Genomic DNA, 23,965 nt, shown 5'->3' with positions numbered 1-23,965 from the left:
TAAGTTATTTCACAAAGGGGAAGAAAAAAAAAAACCAAACCTGATTCATTACTTGAGTTAAGAATTACTACTGGGAACCAATAAAACACAGAAAGGGGAGGCAAAACTATTTCAGTCCATATTACACAGAGAGATCAAGTTTTATTAGGTAGAGTAACAAGCCACTCGAGGGTACAAAAGACAGGCAGAAAAACATTCTCGGTATGTAGAATATAACACTTCATGCAGGTAGTGACTCCAAAAAAAATCAAAACTGAATGCTCAGTATGAAGTATGTAGAGGTAAGAACAAGGATAAAAAGTACTGTAAAAAAGCATTTAGAAAGTCTTCTTTCTAAGTTTAATGTTTAGGTTTTTACTCCTACATATTCTGCAGTTGCCAGAGATTGCATAAGGAGGTAGCGTACTAGCCTTTCATGCTGAGAAGTCTAGGGTGAGTTTGATCCAATGTCAAGTAGCAGTTGATTTAAAGCTTCTGCAAACATTAACATCTTTGCTAGCCATCTGAACTCAGCTTTTGCGTATAGAATGCATCTAAAATTGAAGTATGTTGGTGAAGCTGCATAGTGAACTTTACACAATGCCTGTTTTTATTTTAGTCCCAATGCTTGCCATTTCTCTTCACAATCATCTGTTACTGCACAGTTCATTTAAAAAAAATACAAAAATGGGATTAATATGCAGTGGCAAACAGCATAAACCCCTTAGTTTTTACATAAGCAAAACCTGCTTATTGAGAGGAAAAATAGTTACAGAGCTACTAAAAAAGCTAAATGAAAGACCAGGCATGAATCCCCAAATGAGCATGACAGAAGCCAAGAATCTATTTCTAGAGCAGTATGAGTTTAGATAAGGAATTTGCTTCATATGTATTTTCAACATAAGGCATATTTTGGCAACACCTAATAAAACAGTTTTCATTACCACAGACAAAACTGCCTAGGGGCCTAGTTTTGGCATCTTTATCACTGCAGTACCGGAATGAGTGATAAAAAGAGGTAGGTGTTCAAATACCTCTTATAAATCCTAAAGAATTTTTTTACTACCCTGTTGGTAAAGGGGCTCACAACTGATACTCAGCACACATCAACAGTACAGCTGCTTCTAGATCTCTAGTTTTAACGATGTATTGTGTGTATATAAAAAAATACATCAAATAGGGTTAATACAGTATCTGATCTATCAGAAATATTTTGAAACTGTTATTTTTGTATATTTAACATGAACTATGAAAACAAGTCAGTTTCACACTGACCTAAAAGACTGAGAATTGGGATTGCAAGTACTGCAGAATATCTTTACAATTGTAAGAAAGATAAAATCTTACCACAAGATAATTCATGCAGCTACTGACATATTTCTCCTTTCACGTATGTAAAATAAGGTTAAGCTCTTGGGACTTCCAATATTGACAACCACTACAGAATCTAAGCACCTCCAGGTAAACTATAGCTGTGCCATAGAGATTTCAGCAAGGTCTGCCTGCTCTCTTTTCTGTGAAAAGGCCTTGAAATCCTGATGATGCTGAGAGCACTTTTCTTACTGAGTATTTAAAACTTCCCTGGTTTAAGCTACTTGGCCCTTTATGGGATCCAGGATGTTTAAACCAGGGCATATTAAACGCAGACAAAGCCTTTTCAGCTTTTCACAGGTTAAGAAGCTGAGAATGAAATGCTATTTGTTCCAGTCCCTTTACTTTGACAGTGTAACGGAGGATTAATTTTTGTGTTGAGTTCTATCACATCTTTAACAAAATCATGGTTTCCTATGAAGTCTCCAGCAATGATGTTAACACATTCTTTTTTTGGTCCTGGATACTGCTGCTTTATCCAGATTTTCAAGCATGGAAGACTCCGGAGTGTCATTTTCTTCAATGATCCAAATGGGTGTACAAGAATATACCTTAAATTTTCAGTAAGGTTAATCCCCGCTACAAAGAATTTTTCTGAAACAAAAATCGGGCAACATGTTAAATATTCCGTTAAGGAGAAGCTGTTCAGCATTGCAGTAACTCCAGATCTTGTTCCTCTGGGAATCATTAAAATACTAAATTCACACTCTATTATTCATATCCCTAGAACTGTTTCTGTAGACCTGTCTCCCCCTGTTGCAACTGCCGACTGTAGTAAACAGTTACTGAACCAAGCCTGATTTTGAACCATTCCAGTTTAGCTAAATTTATCTAAATTATCCATTGCAGACTGAAGGTTCTGCACTAATTAATCCTCTTTTGTAACTTATGTGTTTTGCTGCATTTTTTTTTAAATTTATCATTATTATATATATTATATATATATAATAAAATAAAATTTTAAATTATGTTTGTTTCTGCAAGGGTTGCTTCCAAATGCTTAGCCTTCCCCCATGACGGACGGGAACACAGAGTGTACCTACATGAGCGCTTTCCTCTGGCCGAACTGTGTGCTTTTGAAGCAGTTCTGCTCTTCATCACCCCATGCATCCACATCACAGAGCTGCGCCAGAGGTTACAAACGGAACCTCTTTCAGCTTAAGACCACACCAGCATCCTTGAGTGTTGCCATTTCCTGACGTAGCTACAGCCCTCACACACCACTCGCGTAGGGGTTTCTTTTCACAATGAGTCTAGCATAATGCATTCCCCTCATCGTCAGCGCTGCCTAAAGCGGCAAGTGCTGGATTGAGGGAGCAGTCGCCTACCTGTGAGACAGGCAAGACAGCACCAGCGAGCTGGTCTGTGCCGAGGGCTTCTTTTCCACAGGATCTCGCAAGTGAAGCGGCTGCCACAATTTATATAGGCTATACATGTGACCTACACTGACTCATGTATTCACACCACCAAAGAGGAACATTGCTCTCGCCCATGGGTGGGCAGAGCCCTCAGCAGCACAGGCACCTCGTGCACCCAGCGTGCAGAGTGGTTATATCCCCTAACATCCCGACTCCCTATTTGTTTTGCGTTGCTGTACACGCCCCTTGTTTCCTCCGAGCGACTCCCTGTGCCTACCTGGACGGCCCACCTGCTTCATGCGCTCTAAATACTGGATGAGAGCGCGAGTGGCGGTTTTGTTTCCCCACCAGTATGGGATTGCTGGCCACAGCTCACGGTGCTTGTCCACTTCCCCATCCTCTTCGTACGAGACTATAACCTGATGGCCACGCTGCCACATGGTCCGCAGCGTCGGCACCACCTAGGAGAAAGCATACCCAGACTGAAGTCAACAATACGGCAGTGTTCCCAAAGTTCAGATATTGATGTGTGACATAGCCTTGGCAGAGAGGCACAGATTCAGTTCAAATAAAGCTCTTATGCATACAGTCTGGTAGGTGACTGGCTGGGTTACAAGCTGCAAAGGCAATAGGAGCCTGGGAACTTCAGCAGATTCCTCCTTTCCTCAAAGAATTAAACTATGGTAAAGTAAACTCAAGGTCTTACAGCCGTGTAAAGAGAAATCATCCCCGTGGTGGCCCTTGTGCACATACTGCTGCTGAAAATTTGTTGGAAGAAGAAGAGACAGGCCATTTGGTGAAAGGAGGGGGGAAACACGTAGGAATACAGACACAAAGAAGCAGGAATAATTTTGGCAAATTCCCCACATTGGTCCAAATTTGTTGCTGTAGCCATCAAACAGAATTGAACTGCTTAAGACTTGAAATATAAGTCTTCAAGAGAGATGTCAATTCTCATTTCTCCAAGTAGAAAGTTTCTGCAATTGGGATACTCCAAACATTTTGGATTGGGAGAGGGGAAGACTTGAGTAAAACCTTGTTAGACTGACAGATGGGCTGAAGCAGGTCTGTTAGGTGCTTCAATATGAAATGACATTTTCCAGTCCTCAACTTACCATCAGACAGAACCGAGGCCCTCTGACTAGTTTTATTTGCAAAACCAACATACTTAACAGGTATTGTTTTTTTAAGAATGTTGTGGTTAAAAGCTGTGTCTGTTGCCTGTGAAAAGGAAATGGTGGCTTTTTGATGTTCCAGTTAACTTATTAATTAAAATAAAAGCCAAAGGCAGTTGAAAATATTTTATGTAAATCTTTGAAGACAGCCAAGGGTTGAATGAACATGGGAATCCATCTTCATCTAAGAAAGAGAGAGTGCAAGCCCCAATTAAGTCAGAAAATACTGCAAAATTAAGACACAAGCTACTCAAACTACAAAAATCTGTGTTTGACAGAAGCCTTTGCTTTATTCCAGCTGCCTTGCTAAAGCTGGAACCTCTTAAAAAAAAAAAAAAAAAAAAAAAAGGTGTGGGATAGAAGCCAAAGAAACGTTACCAGAAGTGTGTACATGAGCACAGGTGCTTATTTTGCAAACAAAGCAGAAGTGAAACTGCAGGTGTCTAACAAGGGATTTTTCAACCCTAGTAATCCAGATCAAAGGAAGACACCTTGATAGTTAAGGCAATTAAAATTTTAAACACAATGTGATGTTGTCACGCTGTGGCCTGTGCCAGTACTACATACAGTTAGCAGTTGCTTCCTAAATACTTTGACTCTTTCAACAGAGCTGCAGTCTTGAAAGACAGTAGGTACCAGATTATTTTAGAATAAGTGAGCCAGCACATGGTTAGTTGATGTTAAATCTGAATCTGCAATCCTGAAAAAAACCACAGCTACCTAACCTGCAACGCTATCGCTTGCAAAAATGGTAAGATCCATTGTGCTGGTCATAGACCCCATAAAAATAAAGTCTTCCTGCTGGAGGGAAGTACTTGGCTTCCCTCTTCTCCAGTGCCCTTCCTCCCTCCCCCTGGGCACAACTAGGAAATGTTCTTCTGTCTTCAGTCAGACGATCTCAAACCATTAATTCATCACCTTTCTTCAACAAACTATCAGCAGCTTGCCCCTTTTGCAGCTAATAACTTATTTTTAAGAGCCGGCCATGTGTCTGAAAGCAAATTTGACTGCCTTCTCCAGTACTGCTCTGCTCATCCATGATTTACGCACTCAGGTTATTTGGGGAAACAATAAAACAGTGTCACTTAGGTCTTCAGTTATTCAGCTGAGGCCTGAATATTCAGAATCCCCTAGTTTTGCTGAGAATTGTTCTATTTTAACTCTGCTGTACAAAATGCTTTGAAATGGTAATACTCACCCGTTACTGATACACCAGCTTCAAAGGCTGAATTCAAATCGCAAACAGGGTCATCATTATCCTGTACCCCTCACATCTCCAGAGAAAACCCTCTGTTCCTGTGTATCTTTGAAATGTTAATTGTTTAACTATGAAAAGTTCCCGCACCTTGTAGAAAAAGGGGATGTTAAAAATCTCAACTTCTAAAATTTAGCAATCAAATAATTTCTGATTATTTCAATTAAGGCTTTTCTGGAGCTTTGGGTGACTGAAGGCATATTAGGCTGGTCAGAAGGTCAGCTCCAGCTCAAGTCCAGGAAAGAAAGTCAGTGCCACCAGAAACGCACGGAGGGCAGAGATGCTATTAAGAGGAACCTCAACAGGCTGGAGATGTGGGCTGACAGGAACCTCAGGAAGCTTAGCAAAGGCAAACGCAAAGTCCTGCGTCTGAACGAACTAACCCCACACAGCACGACAGACTAGGGGCAACTGGCTAGAAACCTGCTTTGCAGAAAAGGACCTGGGGTTCCTAGTGGACACCAAGCTGGACACAAGCCAGCAGCGTGTGGCAAAGACCAATTGCAGACGGCGCTGTATTAGAAAAGGCACAGCAGCAAGCCAAGATGAGTTCTTCCCTTCTATCCAGCAGTCATGGGACTGCATCTCAAGTACTGTCTCCAGCTGGGGCTTCCCCAGTACAAAGAAGTCACTGACATGCTGGAGTGAGTCCAGCAGCGTACAACAACCAGAGCAAGCAGAGGCTGGAGCATGACACACAAGGACAGACTGAGAGAGCTGGATCTGTTCAGCATGAAGAAGAGAAGACTATGGACAAGCCTAACATGCAGATGTACAGAAGACTCCTCAGATATGCATAGCAGAAAGATGAACTGTGTCAGTGGACACAAGTTACAGCAAGAGAGATTCTGATCAGATAGATAAGGAAAACACATTTATCATGAGAGTGGTCAAATGCTGGACCAGGCTGTGGAGAAAAGTTGTGGAATCTCATCCTCTGAGATATTCAAGAAAGGGTAGGACACAGCTCAACATAACTTTGAAGCTGGTCCTGCTTTGCATAGTGTGGTTGGGCCAGATGACCTCCAGAGGTCACTTCCAACCTAAAATATCATAAAATCATAGAATCATTTAGGTTGGAAAAGGCCTTTAAGATCATCAAATCCAACTGATAACCCAGCACTCCCAAGTCCACCACTAAACCATGTCCCTAAGCACCACATCTACATGTCTTTTAAATACCTCCAGGAATGGTGACTCAACCACCTCCCTGGGCAGCCTGTTCCAATGCTTGACAACCCTTTCAGTGAAGAAATTTTTTCCTAATATCCAATCTAAACCACACCTGGTGCAACTTGAGGCCATTTCCATTTCTTCTCGTCCTATCACTTGTTACTTGGGAAAAGAGACCACTTAAAATTAGTGCTGTGAAAAGGCAGAAAATGGATTCTTTGAATTCTATAAATATAGTATGGACTGCATTCATAACACACACCTATTTTTTTTAAAAAAAAAAAACAAAACTCAGACAGGATGACAGTTGTCTCCCTACTATTGCCCCATAACTCAACAGACATGACAGTCAAATTTAATTCTAATTTTAATTCTTAAAAAAGGAGGGGTGAAAAAAGGACCTCATACTTACATTTCTGGGACAGAGTTTACACTGGAAAATCTCTTTTATACAGGCAATAAGAAGACAATGAAGTTTCTTGGTTAATCCATCAAAATTCCTGCAGGCTAAGATAACAACTTCCTGAGGATGAGTTTCCAACCACCTTAACACTTCCCACAGAATATCCTACAAGAGAGAGTCATGGCAACTTAGAAAATCCTCTGTGCTGTGCAGGGGGAAGGACATAAAACTAACACAGCATTGATGTTAGGGTAGACTTGCAATCACAATGATGAAAACTGGCGTAGGTTTCTGGAGGATGGCCACCTGACTGCCCCCAAGGTGGTCCAGAGAGACACACACCAGGAAAACCTACTTTCTGCAGGTCTGCACTCGTTTGCTCTAAATGTGGTTGTAGCACACCACACTTAACAGCTTTGTATTTTGATCATATCCATGAATCTCCTACTGCCTAGAGGCAGGTTACCGGTAAATCCATCTCCCCAAGCTTTTTTAAGGACAAACAGCATATTAGTGGCAAACTCAAAAATGGAAAAGTTCTGTGCTTGCTTAAATACTTTTAATTTTGTAAAAATGGACCCATTTTCCACATTTATTATGGGCAATGACAATTTCTTGAAGACCGTATGTAATTAGTCGGGCACTATGTCTAACTGTTTACATGAGCATGCCAGTCACCATGAAATCTCAGCATACGAAGGGTTCAGACTCACGAGCATGAAATTGAAGTTTAGCCACTTAGTCTACAAATGAAAAGCTGCACTAGCTGGCTGTGCAGGTCCCAGCAAATGGAAAGATGTAAACTACTCCACAGTGACAGAGCACATGCAAAGAGCAACTCACAGTGGTTTCTTCACAGCAGCTGACAGTAATTTGATCATGGGATCCAGACTTGAGTCTCTCTGTCTTTCAGTGAAATACTTTTTCCTCAAAAAAAGAAGTGTTTCTGAGATTTTTGGGGCTTTTAATACCTTCTTCTCTTTAATGCTTCTTTCCTTACCAGGGAAAGAGGATTGCCTTTGTTAGCATCCTGGGACAACACAAGATAAACTCCAGACACATCAGGCACTTGGCAGGGGCTAGGCATTTAAAAGCAAGGCACAGCGACTCCAGTTTGAGGATGAGGAACTGATTGATGATCCGGTCTCACTTGCAGCTGCTGGAACTAGCTTCCACCCCTGCTGATTTTCTCTAGTTTGAAGTCCTCACATTAGGAAAGCAAATAACCTACTCAGAAGACCTTGGGGCAGCATTTTCAGATTACGATGGCTCTTAAATAAAAGAAACAGCACTGTTTTTATAGCCATCCCAAAAGGTAAGGACAATACCTGTACAGTAATGGTTGTGTAAACCATATGCACGAAGTACAAATTCGCAGAAGGATCGTTAGCCTTGTGGGCAATCCTGAAATCTAGATACCTAACTCCTGCCTCAAGCTGCTCCGTCACAGTCAGCACCTGGAAGGTGAAACAGAAGACAAAGGTCCTGAGAGCTTGTAAGAGATTTGTTCCTGTAGCTTAGGAAGCTGAAAAGTGTGTATGAAGGGAACCCGATGACATTTTTCACAGGTCTTTCATCTTTAAAGTGGCACTATATAGAACAAAGTTGCAGCTTTGAAGTATTTTACTCTCTGACAAGAGGGATCCCAATTTCCCTGAGGTATATGCTGCAGCAACAGAGTAGATTTCTCAGACCTCTGCCCCTGTTGTGTTCTGAAAGTTAAAGATCCATTAACCTGTAGGTAAATACATGATCGGTCTTCACAAGACTATTCATATGAACAAAAACTGCAGGATCAGCACCTTAGAAATGCTGTATTTATTTTGTTAGATCAAAGACTTTACCATGGTTGTCTCTGTGGAGCTCACTCATCACCAACAGAAGGAAAAACAAAAATAGAAAAAACTACTGGCTATTGTTCTTTTTCAAGATAAAGTCTCTTTAAAAGTTTGAATTAACCTGTAGAAACCCTGCAAAACAGAGGTCCTCCTCTATTTTCCACTTCCTTCTGAATTTTTCTACTGGTATTGAAGGCTGAATGAAACAGGTGATAAAGCTGAGTTTCCCAGGCAAAAACACCCAAATGATGTCTCTAAACTATATCAAGGCTCTCTTGATATAGAATCAAGAAAATAGAATAAACTTAATTAAATACATTTAAACACTAATTTGTCTCAGTTCAACCTGCTATGTTCAGTTCAACACTTTCAGGTTTCAGAAAGCATACGCTGTAGTGATTTAAGTCAGAAAGGATTCAGCGAAAACTAAATCAATAAAAAGCGTTGCACCTGAATAACCACATTCATAGCTTTAGGGCCAAGACAGAGCTTAAGATGCTTACAACGTGGGAGGATGCTCACCCTTCAGCCAATCTACCTTTCTGCTCTTAGGACAGGAATTTAATCTCCCCAGGCTGTGCCTGAGCTGCAGGGCTGGGGAGCAGCCCAAACAGCTGCTCTGAACTGCCCTTTGGATAAATTAATTTCTTTCTGTGGACTGCATGGTAAAACAAGACAAATTAGACTCTCTGATTAGTCCCCTGGGTTTGGATACTGAATTAGACAGTGTAAACGTTGCCTCCCAAGCGCAAAATTGGGAAGCCTTGGGGAGCGACGCTGCCCAGTGCTGCAATCTCACACCAGACATCCAGGGCACGCATGGAAGTTGCACACCTGACATCAGCCATTGCACAGAAAAAATTTGAGCAGCTAGAATGACACCCACAACAGCCAGCACCTAAGCCAGGCACTGCCTCCTAGGCACCGGGCCACCCAAAAACCTGTGGGCCCCACCATCAGTAGGGTTCCCTGATGCCTGTTCTGGATACCACAGGTGGAGTCACCTCCTGACAAAGATAACTCAAGTACGGCAGAGCTAAGGAAGGGCAGGATTGCAGCCATGCCTCTTTCCGATCGGCACCGGGCTGCTTCCCACCTAACACACTGGGTTTGGACCAGAAAATTACTATAATGGTATAAGGAGCTTGTTTGTCACCAGCAGTGTCTCTTCGCTGGCCAGCAATGCACAAGGCAGGAGGTATCTAAATCTTTCATCGGCTTAAGTCCCAAAGCAAAAAGCAGCCCAAAACACGGCACTCTGCTAAGCAAGTGCCTTTCCATGTCAACTCACTGCTGCCATTACATGCTGGATGCCTGGTACTATCGAGGACTCCAGTTTGCCAGGGCTGCTCAAACACAACAAAAGAAGCCTAGGCACAATTATTTATCAGTTATTCAGCTTTAATTCCCTAATAATTAACTACTCCTTCAGCAAGAACAAAAGTGGAAAGTTTTTTGGTACCTCTTTGATGCCAGGAAAGCTGGTTGTGTAGAAAAATCTTCAAAAGATCTAGCTTAAATCACAATACTCCACTTTGTCTTGAACATACGCTTGTGAGGAACAAAGAGATCACTACTAGCTTAACATTTAGACATTTTTTAAAATTAACTAAACCTTACATGAGGGACCACACCTTCATTCTTTTAATCTTTATAGAAAAAAAATTCCCTTCAACAAGATTGTTGTCTCTGATACTGGGTGAAATACTTAAGACAATATAGGTGGGGAAAACTGACGTCTCACACAACAGTGACAGCAAAAATGACAAGCATTACCTTCTGGAAAAAATGCAAGAGAAAAACCTCTTTTGATTACAGTAATATTAAATGTTATTTATAACAACAATACATGTGAAAAAGAAGACGAGTTTCTAGCACAAGTGGTCAGCTTTAAGCAGCATCTTTGTCATGTATCACCCCTGCCTCATCTACATGCTTTTTCCCTGCAAAAGAAGATCTTTCTTGAGTACATATGGCACCTATCTCACACTCGAATGTGCTAGTTCTGGCTGGGGTGCAGCTGATTTTCTTCACAGTAGCTAGTATGAGGCTATGTTTTGGATCTGTGCTGAAAAACAGCAATGATAACACCGGGATGTTTCAGCTATGGCCAAGCAGTGGTCACACAGCACCAAGGCCTTTTCTGCACCTCACGTCACCAGCAAGGGGGCTGGGGGTGCACAAGGAGGTGGGAGGGGGCACAGCTGGGACAGGTGACCCCAGCTGACCCAAGGGATATCCCATACCAGATGGGGCCATGCTCAGCAATAAAAAGCTGGGGTAAGAAGGAGGAAGGGAGGGACATTCAGAGTGATGGTGTCTGTCTTCCCAAGTAACCGTTATGATCTGGCTTCCCTGGGGATGGCTGAGCACCTGCCTGCCAACGGGAAGTGGGGAATGAATTCCTTGGTTTGCTTTTCTTGAGTGCGTGGCTTTTGCTTTACCTATTGAACTGTCTTTACCTCAACCCACGAGTTTTCTCCCTTTTACCCTTCCAAATCTCTCCCCCATCCCACCAAGGGGGAATGAGTGAGCATCTGTGTGGGGCTTAGTTGCTGGCTGGGGTTAAACCACAACACCTGGGCACAGTATCTCATGAGTACAGGTATTTCTGGGCAGCAGGCTACTCTTCCATTGTGCATGGGAGGGTGTGACCACTGAGCACTGCAGCACAAGCTTCAACTTTGCCCAGGCATGATAAGAATGCTAGATAACAGTTACCTGTGTTGTAGACCACTTCATGATAATGGGGCGCACAATGCAGGGCATACATTTGTTTAAAAACTTCACCAGCTTGGATTCATTGCCACTAATATCAGAGGTTTTATCCAAGCAGTAGGTCATAGTGTCATGACTCCCTGTAGAATACAAAAATAAATGTACAGAAAATGTCATTTCTTAACTACTCAAGACTACAATACACAGTTGTATTGCATGCACACACCTGACATGCCACCCCATTTCCAAATCACTCACCTATATTGCCTGACAGCCTATGTAGTTACAGCAGAAAGGTGGGCTCTTCTACAGAGGTTAAGGTTAGTGTGAAATCCTCGTGAAGGGAAGGCACTGAGACTTTTCAATAAAGCAGTCCCCGTCTAAACTGCACATCATTGTTGTTTGCCTCAAACCACAATATAATGACCTGTTTTAACTATCATCTTCCACTGAAATAATTACCTTGATGTGAAAATCCGCTTTTTTTCAGGGAATAAACAGCTTAAGACTGAATTTATCTAGACTTCGTACTGTTTTCAGAGTTGCCCAAATGCAGGATTTCATACTCCAATCCCATCATCTCTGCACAGGAAAACATGACTGAAAGCAGAAATCCATCTTAAACCTTTGACTGGACCAACTCCTAACGTGGCACTTTAAGCATTTATATCTTAAATATCTGGTTAAAATGCCCTCCCTGAACAAAACACCCACATCCCCCTACAGAAAGAATGTAAGAGGTGGGAGCTTGAAGGTTTCAGAGGCAAATCCAAGTCTATGTTTACATATGATAGATGAACAAGATCCACCTTTGGTGGAATTCAAAAATTACTTGACTCTTTCCAGCCCAGGGAATTACATAGAGGCAGGCTAAGCATCAGAGCCAGGTACAGCCTGCTCAAATATTTTACTTCTTTGAAGTCTTAATAAATCTGACCCATCTCTTGCATCGTGTTTAGACGCAGCTCTGTTTCAACTCACCATTTCTTCAGGACAGGCAATAAGTGATTTTGGTAACTTTTTCTGTTCATTATTTCTTCTAATTTTATAAAGCATCAATAAGAAAAGCTAACACTGCTGCAGAGTGACTTGCTGGGATCTGTACAGACTATCAGCAAGGAATTTGCTATCATTTTGTTAAGTCTTCTGTCAAACAAATTGTTCACTGGTGCTAGGAACTGCCTTCTTGAACAGTCAGTCTTACTGGTGCTAAAGGCAGTATTTTTAGTAGCCAAAGAGAAAGGACAAGATTGTATTTGAAATAAAGAAAACTCTTTGAAACTATCAGTAATCGTTTAATGTCTCACTCAATTTTTTCACCTTTTAAAATTGGGTTTCTGTCTATCTTCCCATTTTAAACACCCAAACCAAGCTCACTGCAGATGGAAGACTGATAATGAGGGCATGCAATCAAAGAAGTTTGTCTTAAAAGACATGAGTCAAACTGTTAAATACCCATGGACCAAATCCAAGTCTGAGAGAAGTGAACAGGATTACATCGATGGGCATTGCATCTACTGATGCCAATCAGCAAACAGATAGTAACCTTTTATTTAGGAGCCTTCTTGCAATGTCAGTGAGTCACAGTAATGAAAGGAAGATGGGTATACCCACGACACAACAAACATGATGCAAAGATAAGGAGCTAGCATCAAACCAGGTATCTTCAGAGCTTGAAGCAGCATCTCTCCAGCAGCACTGTGCTGAACCTGGTACAAACATAACACTAATTACTGAGACTTGCCTCTGTCTCCTCGTCATGCTCTCAGAATGCACTCTCTCATGTTTCTTGCACGCCTTGTTGTCTTTATCTGAGATAAGCTTCCACTTCCAAACTGGGCTTCCTCCAGTCATTGCTCCCTCTGAAAACCTGCCAGAGCTGTCTTGACCTGGTTGGTCTTGATCTGCCTTTGTTTTGACCTGGGCTAGACCAGTTTTGTAGGTCAGCTGGACAGCCACCAAAATCTTGCAAGCTAACAGCCTGCAGTGCTCTCGAAAAGGTTGCTGAAATGGGCTCAACTGTTCTTTTCTTTGTGCCTGTCCTCCATGCAGGCATATTCACAAGAACAACAAACATTCACAAGAATAGCAAGGTCACTGTTAGAAGAGCCAGGAAGTCAAAGGCACACCTCAGCAGGTTCTCAGTTTTCTACAATGTTAAAGAAACACCACTGTGAAAGGTTTTTAGAAACAACATGGTTCCTTTTTCCACAAAAAAAAAAAAAAAAAACCAAAACCAAAAAAACCTGAGCATGCTACTGACTTTTTGAAGGATTTTTGCAAGAAGAACAAAAAAGGGGGAAAAAAGAGGAGAAAAAAAAAGAGAAGAATATTACCTTCTTTCTTCTGCACAAGATAGATACTTATTTTCTTCTCTTGATGGTTAAATAAGAAATACAATTGGTTTTTTTTATGATGTCTATTTTGAGGTCCTCTTACATAGGCTTTATCCAAACCAGAGGTGTGCTCGTTTTGAAGTTAACATCTATTTAAATTACACATCCAAGAAGTCACCATGAAATAAGTTTCTGGGTTTCAACTTTAATCAAAACTCCACACTCCATTAGTTTACAAAAGGCAGGGGAAAAAATAATCCACCACAGTTCTAGGTCCTCCCAGGGCTCCACCCACTGAAGACAAGACTTCACACTTCCAGATATCTCTGAATACACATCTTTGCTAAAGTCAGCCTACAATCCTGTAGCCTACATAAAACAATCATCTACATACTATGCTGAAGCTGGACTTTTCTTAAGCACCATTTTCATTGTGGTGGCAAAGGGAATCATTGAAGAGCTGACAGTCCTCCAGTGCCTCCCCACACACCAGTGAAGTGAAAACAGGTTCCTCTGTAGCTACTTTGGACAGAGTGAGGGAAACATGTATTTTTTTCAAATCATCTATTCAAGGCAGCAGAGAGAAGCAATAATATGACCAAAGAAAAGCTAATGATACACAGGTCTGAATGTAGTGCCAATGAGGACACCAGCCATAGCACAGCTGTATTTACCCATAATAGGATAAATCCAGTTTTCATAAGCAGGGCCGTGCAGAAAAATCATACTCTACATTAATAAAACCGTATGTTCATTAAAAGTCTTCATCCTCTTTTTTTCACACCTTCACAACCTCCATTTACCAAGACAGGTAAAATGTTATTTCTCTCCTTTTGGAACCACTTTATTATGTAGGAAGTGGCAAGAACTGATTAGGAAATCTCACCACTGCCCAGATAAGCAAATGCTGAGATTATTAACACCGACCTGACAAGATGATGCACAGGGACTGCAAAATGTCCCTCTTTCTTTCCTTCCTTAAAAAAAAAAAAATCTCCTTTTTTCCCCCTCCAGTGCAACAACTTTACAGACCAGAAGCATTCACACACATGTACACATAACACAACTCCTCCCCCAAGCCCTTCTCCCACACAGTGACCCAAGTAATAAACATAAACGTTGCCATCCTGAAATGGGACAAACAGGATGTTCTAAAGCTTAAATAACATGCTAAGAAAATAGTGGAGACCAAAAGTGAATCTTTACCTGGAAGAGCTAAGTTATAGAGGGGAATATCCCAGAGCTTCTCTGGTAATCGTGACATCCATTGACCATTTCCATGGCAGATGTGAATGGAGGTTTGCAAAGTGCCTTCCATCAGTGCCTGCTCTAGGACTTCATAGGGTGTTCTGGGAGGGAAAAAGAAAAGCAAAAGAATAAACCATTCTATATACTGTGGTTGAATTAATGCCACTGCACCCGTGTAGAATGGATTTATACACGCTATAAAATGTCAGCCCTCCTTTCAAGTATCAAGCAAGGTATCAAGAGCTTCTCGGCCACAGCATACACTGCTTGTGGTAACAGCTGTCTCCCAGCACAACACCAAGGGAGGGTTCCAGGCTTCAGGCTTGTAAACTGATGAACTGAAAGAGAGAACAGAGCCAAGACAACTATGTGCAGCTTCATTGGTATGGAGAAATTACTATCTACATTGGCTCCTGAGACATCCTACCTCCAGTGTGAAACAACCTCTGTTCCCTGACCCTTTGCAGCCCCAGGAGCATGGCAGCAGGACTGATGGGAGAGCTGGGACAGGGGCTGGGTCTGCAACCCTCAGGTCGCTGGAGAACACTTACCCTGAAGCATCAATTCAGCTGCCACAATACCTCTATAAAAAGCCTTAACAAAGAAGTCAGGACATTGGATTGTCAGGTCATGCTGCCTTCTGGGGGCAGAGAGGAAAACTTCCATCTTCTTATTCCCTGTTCTGAGAAATCTCTTGATGTCTGTTCTTATTACCCATACTGAGCCCATGATCACAAATACTTCAGTCTGGTCAGAACTTTCTGAACAATACAAGCCTCTCTGGGATCTTCTGCAAAATTTGCAGTGGTCATGCAGGAGTGCCAGTGGATAAAATCCATCTGAGAAATCATGGTCATCACCAAGGCCTGCTAGAGTATCCTGTTCATTTTTCATTTTACATTCTCCTGGATGATGCAGAACATGAAGACAAGTTCTTCATGCCTTTTTGTTGTGGGTTTGGGGTTTTTTTCCTAGGATGTTCCTGAAGTTCAGGTGGTGTTTTGGGGATGAAAGCCTTCCTTCTCCTCACTGTTTTCAAGGCCTTGGCTATTTTTTCACAGCTATGTAGCGGGACACTTTAATTTAGATCATGGCAGAGTGATTACCTATAATAATATCACACCTTCCTTTTTAATCCTTTTTTTAAAAGCTGTCACTGTGAATGGTTCCTTCTTGCCTGCTAGAGCACTGGCAGTGAGGTATGTATTTGTGCAGGTTTTGTGCTCTGCCAAACATCCTCACTGGTCCCCGGTCCCTTTTGCTGCACCTTGGCCCGTTCAGTCCCGAGATTGCTTCTCCCCACAGCATCCTTCGGGCTGCTTTTGGGAGGCACCCCAGGCTGGAGCGGGGGAAGAGCAGGAGGAGGAGGAAGCAGCAGAAGCAGCCTGTGATGAACTGAGTGCAACCCCCATCCCCTGTTCCCCTGCACACTCGGGGGAGGAGATGGAGAAATCGGGAATGAAGTTAAGCCTGGGAAGAGGGGAGGGGTCGGGGAAGGTGTGAGGGGTTTTTCTGATTTGAATGGCAATGAATTAAACTAATTTCCCCAAGTCAAGTGTGTTTTGCCCATGACGGTAATTGCTGGGCCATCTCCCTGTCCTTACCTCGACCCACCAGACGTGTGTTCCATTTTCTCCCCCCTGCCCAGCTGAGGAGGGGAGCGATGCAGCAGCTTTGGTGGGCACCTGGTCAACCCCCCACAAGCACTCCCACTCCCCTTGTTCACGCCAGCTTCCTGACCTGACCTCAGGCGGTCCCGGTGCAGGCAGCAGTTACATTTTGAGGACTCTTACCGGGACACAAGAAGAAACAAGTAACTGCCAGCCGCCAGCGATCGCCGTGCCCGACCCGCGGGACAGGGCGCACCGGGCGGGCCCCCCGCGGGCGGCACTCGCACCCACCGCCCCGCCAGCGCCACGGCCCGGCACCGCGCAGCTCCGGCAGCGAGGCAGAATTAACGAACGCCTCATGATGACATAATTGAAACATTTGCTGCAGCCGACCCAGAAGCCCACTGACGTCACGGGAATTACAAGAAACGCTGTGACGAGAAAGTACCCGCAGCGCCCGAGCGCGGAGCGGCTGCCAGCCCCGCCGGGGGGCTCAGCACCCGCCACCCCCGCCGCAGCCGCCTCCGCGGACACGCGTTTCTCCCTCCCTTCCCCCCCCACCCCCTTTATTTTTTTTTTCCTTTTGTTTCTTTTTAATTGTTGTACTTACTCCAGCGGACGGTTTCGCCCCCATGTCCGCTCTCCAGGAAGCCCCACAGAGCTCAGCTCCCGCACCCGGCTGCCCGCACCCGGGCGGGGGCTGCCCCTGCCCTGCCCGGTGACCGCAGGTTGCAGGAGGCGAGGGAGGGGCGGGAGGGACGGGGACGGAGCGGGAGGTGGCTCTGGTGAAGCCAAGGTGCCGGCGGCGCAGCCGGGAGCCGCTCGGTGGACTGCGGGTGTACTGCTGCGGGAGGAACGTGCGGGGCCGGGCGGGCACCAAGCCACCGCATGTCACCATCCCGCAGCTGCGTTTAAAATCTATTAATGCAAAAAAGCTTCGCGTATATATTTATATAGATTATGTATTTTAATGTATCTATATTATAAATATATGTATTATATAAAAGTATATATTCATAAATATATAAATATGTGTGAAGTACCTTAATCGCTTGCTTTGTCCAACGGAGTTTCTATTTCTTCAGTTTGCAGAGCTGATACCCGACTCATTAATTCTTTCCCTCCTCTTTAGCCTGCACATCCCCTGCCTCGGCTGTGGTGAAATTCACTCATGTCTGTTACAGCACCTTGCAGAAATCTAAGCAAGCTCCTCAAAAAGCTTTTCTGTGTAAGGAGGCAGGGGGTAAATAAGTGAGCAAATGGCATGTAGGGGTGAACGTGCAAGCCCTCGGTGCAATTTTGGAAGCAGGATGCCTTCTCAGCCTTCCCAGAGTGTGGTGGAAGCTCCCCTAGTTCACCTCCTTGTTCCAAGAGCACATGGTTACTCTAAATGAAGAATGGTGAGCTGAAACTCCGATGGAAAGAATGGATAGAGAAGATTTAACTTCCCTGTCTCCTCCACAGGACCACCCAGAGGGTCACCTACAGCGAGCTGGGATGTGACTGCTCCAGGAGCACAGCATGGTCAGGACTAGGGGAAAATTCAGGCTGCTGCAGTGTCGTCCTTAATGCGAGGATATATTTTCCAGATACTCCTTTTTCACGATCTCCTTCTTGTGGGCAGAGCAAAAGGAAGGGCAGTGGTGATGCACAGAGCAAAACTTGCTGTGCCAACAACAGCAGCTGGAGCAGGTTAACGTTCAGCTAACCGGGTTGTTCCCGTTGGTGAGTCCCAGGTCAGCAGGGCTGCCTGGGCTTCGGGGGTATGCCACAGTTCAGTGCTGTTTATGTATCAGCTCTTACAAAAAAAAGGACAAAATGCCAAAAGGGATGAAATAGAGCAAAGGAGAAGGTAAGAAAAAAAAGATGCTATTTAAAGGCTGTGTGGGTTTTGCATCTCCATGATAGAAAGTGGCTGAGAGCAGTTATGGAAAAGTATCACTGTGCTCTTCATGGAACGAAATATATGGGAAAGTATTTCAAACAGAAAAAATTCAGAGGAAAAATCAAACTCGACTCTAATTCTTCATCTAATTAGAAAGTTAAGATGTGGAGGTGTGAAAAAACAGCAGCCAGACAGACTCTGGACACTACCATAAGAAATACAATACAGCCAGATGTGGTTCTGGTCTTGTAAAACACACCCGTGTGAAGTTGTTGGGGCTGGTAGGGAAAACATGACTGTGAACAGGAAAATTTAAAAGCTATTTTTGTGTGGATTTGAAATGAATAACAGAAAACTCAAAAAGAACCATGAAACTGAAATCACAAAACATTTTATTCTCGAGGCATTTATAAGAGGACTTTACACCATAGTACTGTGAAATACCTGCTGACTGATGGGGAAACAATCTTTTGGGTCTTACCTCAATGGAAATACTCTATCAGAAAATCTCAAGACATTTCCAAACCCTCCAAATTCCCACTTTCAAGTCTGAGTTTGGGTCTCCGTTCTTCTTAATTTGCACTGGAATTAATAGAGATGTCAAGAGAGTTGCTGCTGGTTTAGTCCCAAGATCACAATCTCTCTAGAGGGATTTAGGAAGCCCATAAAATGAGGAATGACAGGAAATCAGTCAGCAAGGATTAAGCCCTGAGTCAGCATGTCTCCTGAGGAGGGGTCAAGGCAAGAATAACTTTTAGCAGTATTTGCAGAAATAATGATAAGCAGATTTCAAGATGAGGAAGCAGGGGGGATGAAAAAGCCCAAGATTTCTCAACCCTCCTCACAAAATAAATGTCTGCCTTAAAAAGACTGAGAGTGGAGTTCAAAAGTATTGCGCGCTTAGCCAGAAGGAGCTTACCAGGTTTTGAAGCATTCAGTACTGAAAAGTTCTGAAGCTGGTAGCATCTAAGAGAGTCAAAACAGACACATACAGAAGCTTCAGCATGGGCATTGATGGAAATGTTGGTCTGATTTATAGCTGTGGATCAGAGTGAAAATTTCTGGTTTGTTACAGTGACAGCCTTCATTTGGACATTATACATTTGAACAGCTTTGGCCTACCAAAATGCAACAGAGTCAGTCTGAGAAAAATCAGTTGATTTTCCAGATGACTTAAAGGTTTGTGACATTTCTTTGAATGGTTACAATATTGGGGATGTTGCGTAAGACTTCTTTCTTCTACCCCAGTTTTTTTATTTTCAGACGTAGCACATCTTTTCTCTATGCTGCAACATTCTGTTAACATGCTGTAAACTCAGGATTTAAACAACCTTAACTGAATTCCTGGATTTGGGGTGTTTGTTCTGGGGATGTTTGCAACACCCTGGCAATGGGTGTGTTTTGCTCCTGCCCAGACTTACTGATAAGTTCTCTCAACCTTCACCTAATTTCTGTCCTTGTGAACAAACAGGCAACTAAATATTTCTGAAGGGAGGTTGTATATCTAGCAGCAGCAGCCACGATGGCTCCTAAGAGCAGGGCAATTGGTGGGGAGGCAGCCTGCAGCACCAGGGAGGTCACTCTGGGCAATAAAAAGACCTGGGAAGAAAAACACAACCTGGACCTGCTGGGAGCTTCTGTGTTTGCTTCTGAGGTTACTGGACCACAATGGCTACTCCAACCTTGCAATGCTGTGAGCAGGACCTGATGGGGATGAAGAGCACAGTCTGGAGTCCGTTGCACCTGGTCCCCATGCTTGGGGCTGCCTGTCAACAAGGTGCCTCTGACAACCTGACACCAGCCAGCAGGAACCTTAGGCAGAAAGGTTTGGATGGGATTTATTTTGCCCAAACACATCACAGCATGCCATGCCATCAGGAAGAAACAACCCGGGCTTTATTTGCAACAGGCAAACTCAGTGATAAAATACAGTGGCTGGTAAAAATGCTACTGTGATGGTTAGGCATGGGGTGCAATACTGCTCCCTTCACATGATGGATTCTCAAGAGCCAGGGGTACATGGGATGGGCTTTTTTCTTACCCAAGTTTTGCAAGGTGGGGGAAATGTTTTGACTTAAACAACAGGAGAGGCAAAATTAGAGTTGAATTTCATTAGCAAAATTTTTTTTTCTTTTTTAAAACTTTCAATTAAAAAGAGAAAAAAGTCCTCAAGTTCCTCCAATTTAACCCAGTCCCACCAATGTTAAGCAAGGCTTCAGTGGGCTTGGAGGAAGATCCAGGCAAAACAATTTTCCTCTTAAACAGAAGCAAATGAGATTTTAATTTCATAATGTAGTTAATTAACTACACCAGTATTGATAAAAACAGTTAAGATGCCCTAAAAAATGTTTAGTAAAGCCAGCTTACTTCATGTCTGACACCAGCGGTGTTTGAAACAAAGCATTAAAAGCCCTTCCAAGAGGCACAGGAGAGCTGCTCATAACGTCCTACCAATAAGAGAAGCTTAAGGAGGAGATAAACAAACCTCTCAGATGCAGCATCTGAGAAGACAGGAGCCAGAGGAGAACCAAGCTGTGTGCTAGAACCCATTCAAACAGAGATAGAAACTGGGGAGACACAAAAAGTAAATGCATTCCTGTCTACTAGAAAGAATTTCCAGTTACAGGAGAAGGGAAACCTCCTTCTTTCATTCCTCCCTTTGTTCTGTTAGTTTGTTATCTAGTCCTTCAAAATTGTGCAAATGAAGTAAATTCCTGAGCTATTTTCTCACCATACTCTTGCACCATTCTCTTTCTCTTTTTTTTTTTTTTCTCTCTCCTATCTGGAACCGGTCAGAAACAAAAAACAAAGCCCTTTACTCTGATGTCCTGATCCCTGGAGAAGCTAAGTGACAATGTAGACCAACACCTTTCATCCAAGAAGGCAACCCTCAGAGCTGCACAAGAGGCATCAGCCTGGGCAGGAGGGGGGCTGCAACATTACCCTGAGAAAGGCAAAACCATCAAGACACTGTGCCCTGCCCGCGTCTTTCCCGTGTGCAGCTCCTAATCTAGCAGCAGCCCATAGGGAGGAGGAGGAAGGACTCTTTTTGCACTTAAATTCCTCACTATGGTGAAAGCTGAGGAAGTAAGTCTGGTGTCCTTCAGCAGCCATGAACAACACCCCACCTTCTTCCTGGGATCAGTTTTGAAAACCAAGTGTCTTTGTGTCCTCAGGAACAAATTTCCAGTACCTTTGACACTGGGCAAAGGTTGAAGCTAAGAGTGTCTGGGTCTTTAAGCCATCCAGACCTTAACTCCTATGGCTCTCATGTAGGTTAAGCCTTGATGGCTCTGGGCTCATAATGGATCATTGAGAAATAACTGTGAATATTCTTCTAAAGTTGGTGGGTTCTTTTCCCCCCATGCATTACTGATTTGTACTGTCAACCATAACCATAGACTGCCATGGAGCAAGACCTCTTAAGGGCCACACTTCAGCAGAGATGACTCACAAGCTGATACAGGTCAGATGATAAACTGGGTCCTCAGTGCAGAACCAGCCCTATTCCATGCCCTGCAAAGCTGTGCCTGTTGCAGCTTCATAGGCTTGTTGCACATGAGCAAAAGCATGTAAGGATGGATGTCTTGGGCAGTGCAGGCATGATCTGTGGTGACCTGCAGTAGAGGTTCACCTTCCAGCAGAACTTCACGCTGCAAACAGTACAAGTCATCCATGGCAGAGAATTTAGGTGCAGGGCTAGTAGCAGCTGAGCTCAGGATGTCAGTCTGGGTCAAACATTGCTAATATTAAAGGCTAAGATCTACAACAGAAAAATGACATGTTTCCAAAGGGGTCAGATAACCTAGGAAAGCACCTCATCTTTTATTATGTTTCTTCATTTTATTACAGAGTAACAAAGCACCATAGTGACCTCCCACACTACCACAGGGCACTAATTTATAGCATAGTCATTTATAAACTACTTTATTTATATTACTTGGCCTTTTTCCTCTATCAATATGACCTAAACCCCACCATCCATCGGTGGATTGTTTTCCACCAGTACTTGTATCAGGAATGTCGAGCTGAAGAGTTGCACAAGATACACAAGGGCTGCAGCTGCTGGGGCAGTCCCTTTCTTGCACCCTCAGGATGGCAGCTCTGCTGGAAATGTTTGTAAATGTAAATGTAAAAAAAAGTTAACACTTCCCATGTATAAACTAAGTCTGTGTTGTATTTTATTTTGCCTGAGCTAATTCATCATTATCCAGATATACACTCAATATGGCCAATCTTCCCCAGACTTTATAAATATGATATAATAAGTACCCTTCAGGTTGTTACATGGTATTTTTAGTTAGGGGATGTTGCTAGCACTGCTGTGCACAACAAACAGACTGCAATGTTGTCTGACCACAAAAGCAGATTTGCCAAGTCTCAAAATACAGTGTTAACAAATCACCTTCTATTAAAACTAACGGTAAAAAGCTACCCCGATGCACTGGAAGCTCAGCAGCTGTGTGAATGATTGCCACTGTGTGTTTGAGGGAGGATGCACAAGCAGATAGAGAGGACGTGCTCCAGCAGTGGCTAAACCCTATGTGACCGGTATTTGTTTCCTCCCGCGAGTTATTTTCCACAGCAATTTTCTTCCAGTTGGACTCAAGACACACTAAGGCTTCAAACCCCACCCACCCCCATCAGGAAAAAAACTCCACTGCCTCTTATAAACAAATCAAATCACAAGACTTAAATCTGAAGTCTTACCTGGTCTGACAACTAGCTTTTCCATGGATTAGGCTGTTCCAGACTGTCAGGTTTTGCTATAAAAGTAAAGCAGTTTTTTCTTACAATTGTATACCTCTGTATCTATTTTACCTGCAGTGATCATGGCAATGGCAACTGATCATAAAGCACAGTAATAAGTCTCACTTGCAGGAGCATATGAGCACATTTATTACAGCACACCTTAGAAGCTGCAGGGAGCAAGGACATTTGCGGCAAGTTGAAATGCAAGTTTTTCCTGTTCCCTGGTGACAAGTGAAGAACATGATGGCGCGCCCGCTGTTCGCTGTTGCACTTGTTAAATTTTTTGTATGAATAGCTGTCTTACTGAGATGAGAAAATTTCATTCCGTTCGTGGGTGTGATGAGAACCATCAGCTACAGATTCAGACATTCCTATAAATATACTTGAAGCACTTCTGATCCTGAAATGGTCCTCAGGTCCTCTGACCTAGTCAAAACTTTGTATCAGGCTACATGGTTAGACCCTTGTTTTCTGCTCCATACTGAAAGGAAGCTCATGTAAAGAACAGGCCTCAGCTAGTTGTTGACACAAATCCAAAATACTGGTCGTTTATAGGAAACGGAACTTGGCAACTTGGGTTTTTTTCATATTAGCTTTGGGGTTTTTTTTAGGGAAATGAGATCTATGCAGTTGCCTTATCTTGTACTGTCTTTCTTCCCATTTTCTTACCCCCAGCACTTTTTAAATCACAAGCTGAGTTCAGCCAAAATGGTATCAACCATAGCATGAGGTTCTTGATAAAAGCCTTTCTTTACTGTTTTGATAACCTGATTAACAGGCTCTTGGGTAAGGGCCAAATGCAGAGAGGCAGACATTGCTTCTCTCCTGTGGAGGTCACACAGTAAGACTGAGAGGGCAAAAATT

The 23,965-nt window shown here is 43.2% G+C and overlaps 1 protein-coding gene across 4 annotated transcripts; it reads right to left on the bottom strand.

The window, feature by feature from the left end:
• Positions 1-115: 115 nt before the first annotated feature.
• PLCXD1 (phosphatidylinositol specific phospholipase C X domain containing 1) lies at positions 116-18,102 on the bottom strand. Of its 4 annotated transcripts, XM_055701961.1 has the most exons (8): positions 16,648-16,979; positions 15,117-15,192; positions 14,813-14,955; positions 11,274-11,410; positions 8,043-8,171; positions 6,724-6,879; positions 2,986-3,169; positions 116-1,944 (listed from the first exon to the last, which is right to left on the bottom strand). In XM_055701961.1, exons 1-8 carry the CDS (start codon positions 16,841-16,843, stop codon positions 1,652-1,654), a joined length of 1,314 nt encoding a protein of 437 aa, XP_055557936.1. In that variant the 5' UTR covers positions 16,844-16,979; the 3' UTR covers positions 116-1,651. The 4 variants fall into 4 exon arrangements, with proteins under 4 accessions (XP_055557936.1, XP_005438612.2, XP_055557937.1 ...); XM_005438555.4 differs by lacking the exons at positions 15,117-15,192; positions 16,648-16,979 and adding an exon at positions 17,508-18,102; XM_055701962.1 differs by lacking the exons at positions 15,117-15,192; positions 16,648-16,979 and adding an exon at positions 17,075-17,275.
• Positions 18,103-23,965: the final 5,863 nt, after the last annotated feature.

This window comes from Falco cherrug, chromosome 2 (assembly GCF_023634085.1).
Source record: "Falco cherrug isolate bFalChe1 chromosome 2, bFalChe1.pri, whole genome shotgun sequence".
NCBI lineage: Eukaryota > Metazoa > Chordata > Aves > Falconiformes > Falconidae > Falco > Falco cherrug.
The sequence above is the reverse complement of the archived record's forward strand: the minus strand, read 5'-3'. Positions and strand labels throughout refer to the sequence as shown.

Coding starts and splice junctions, on each gene's coding strand:
- PLCXD1 (XM_055701961.1), bottom strand. CDS start 16,843: ATGTTTCAATTATGTCATCATGAGGCGTTCGTTAATTCTGCCTCGCTG. Junction 14,956..15,116: donor CAGCTGTTACCACAAGCAGT/GTATGCTGTGGC, acceptor TTTCCCTCCCAG/AACACCCTATGAAGTCCTAG. Junction 6,880..8,042: donor ACACAACCATTACTGTACAG/GTATTGTCCTTA, acceptor TCTCTCTTGTAG/GATATTCTGTGGGAAGTGTT.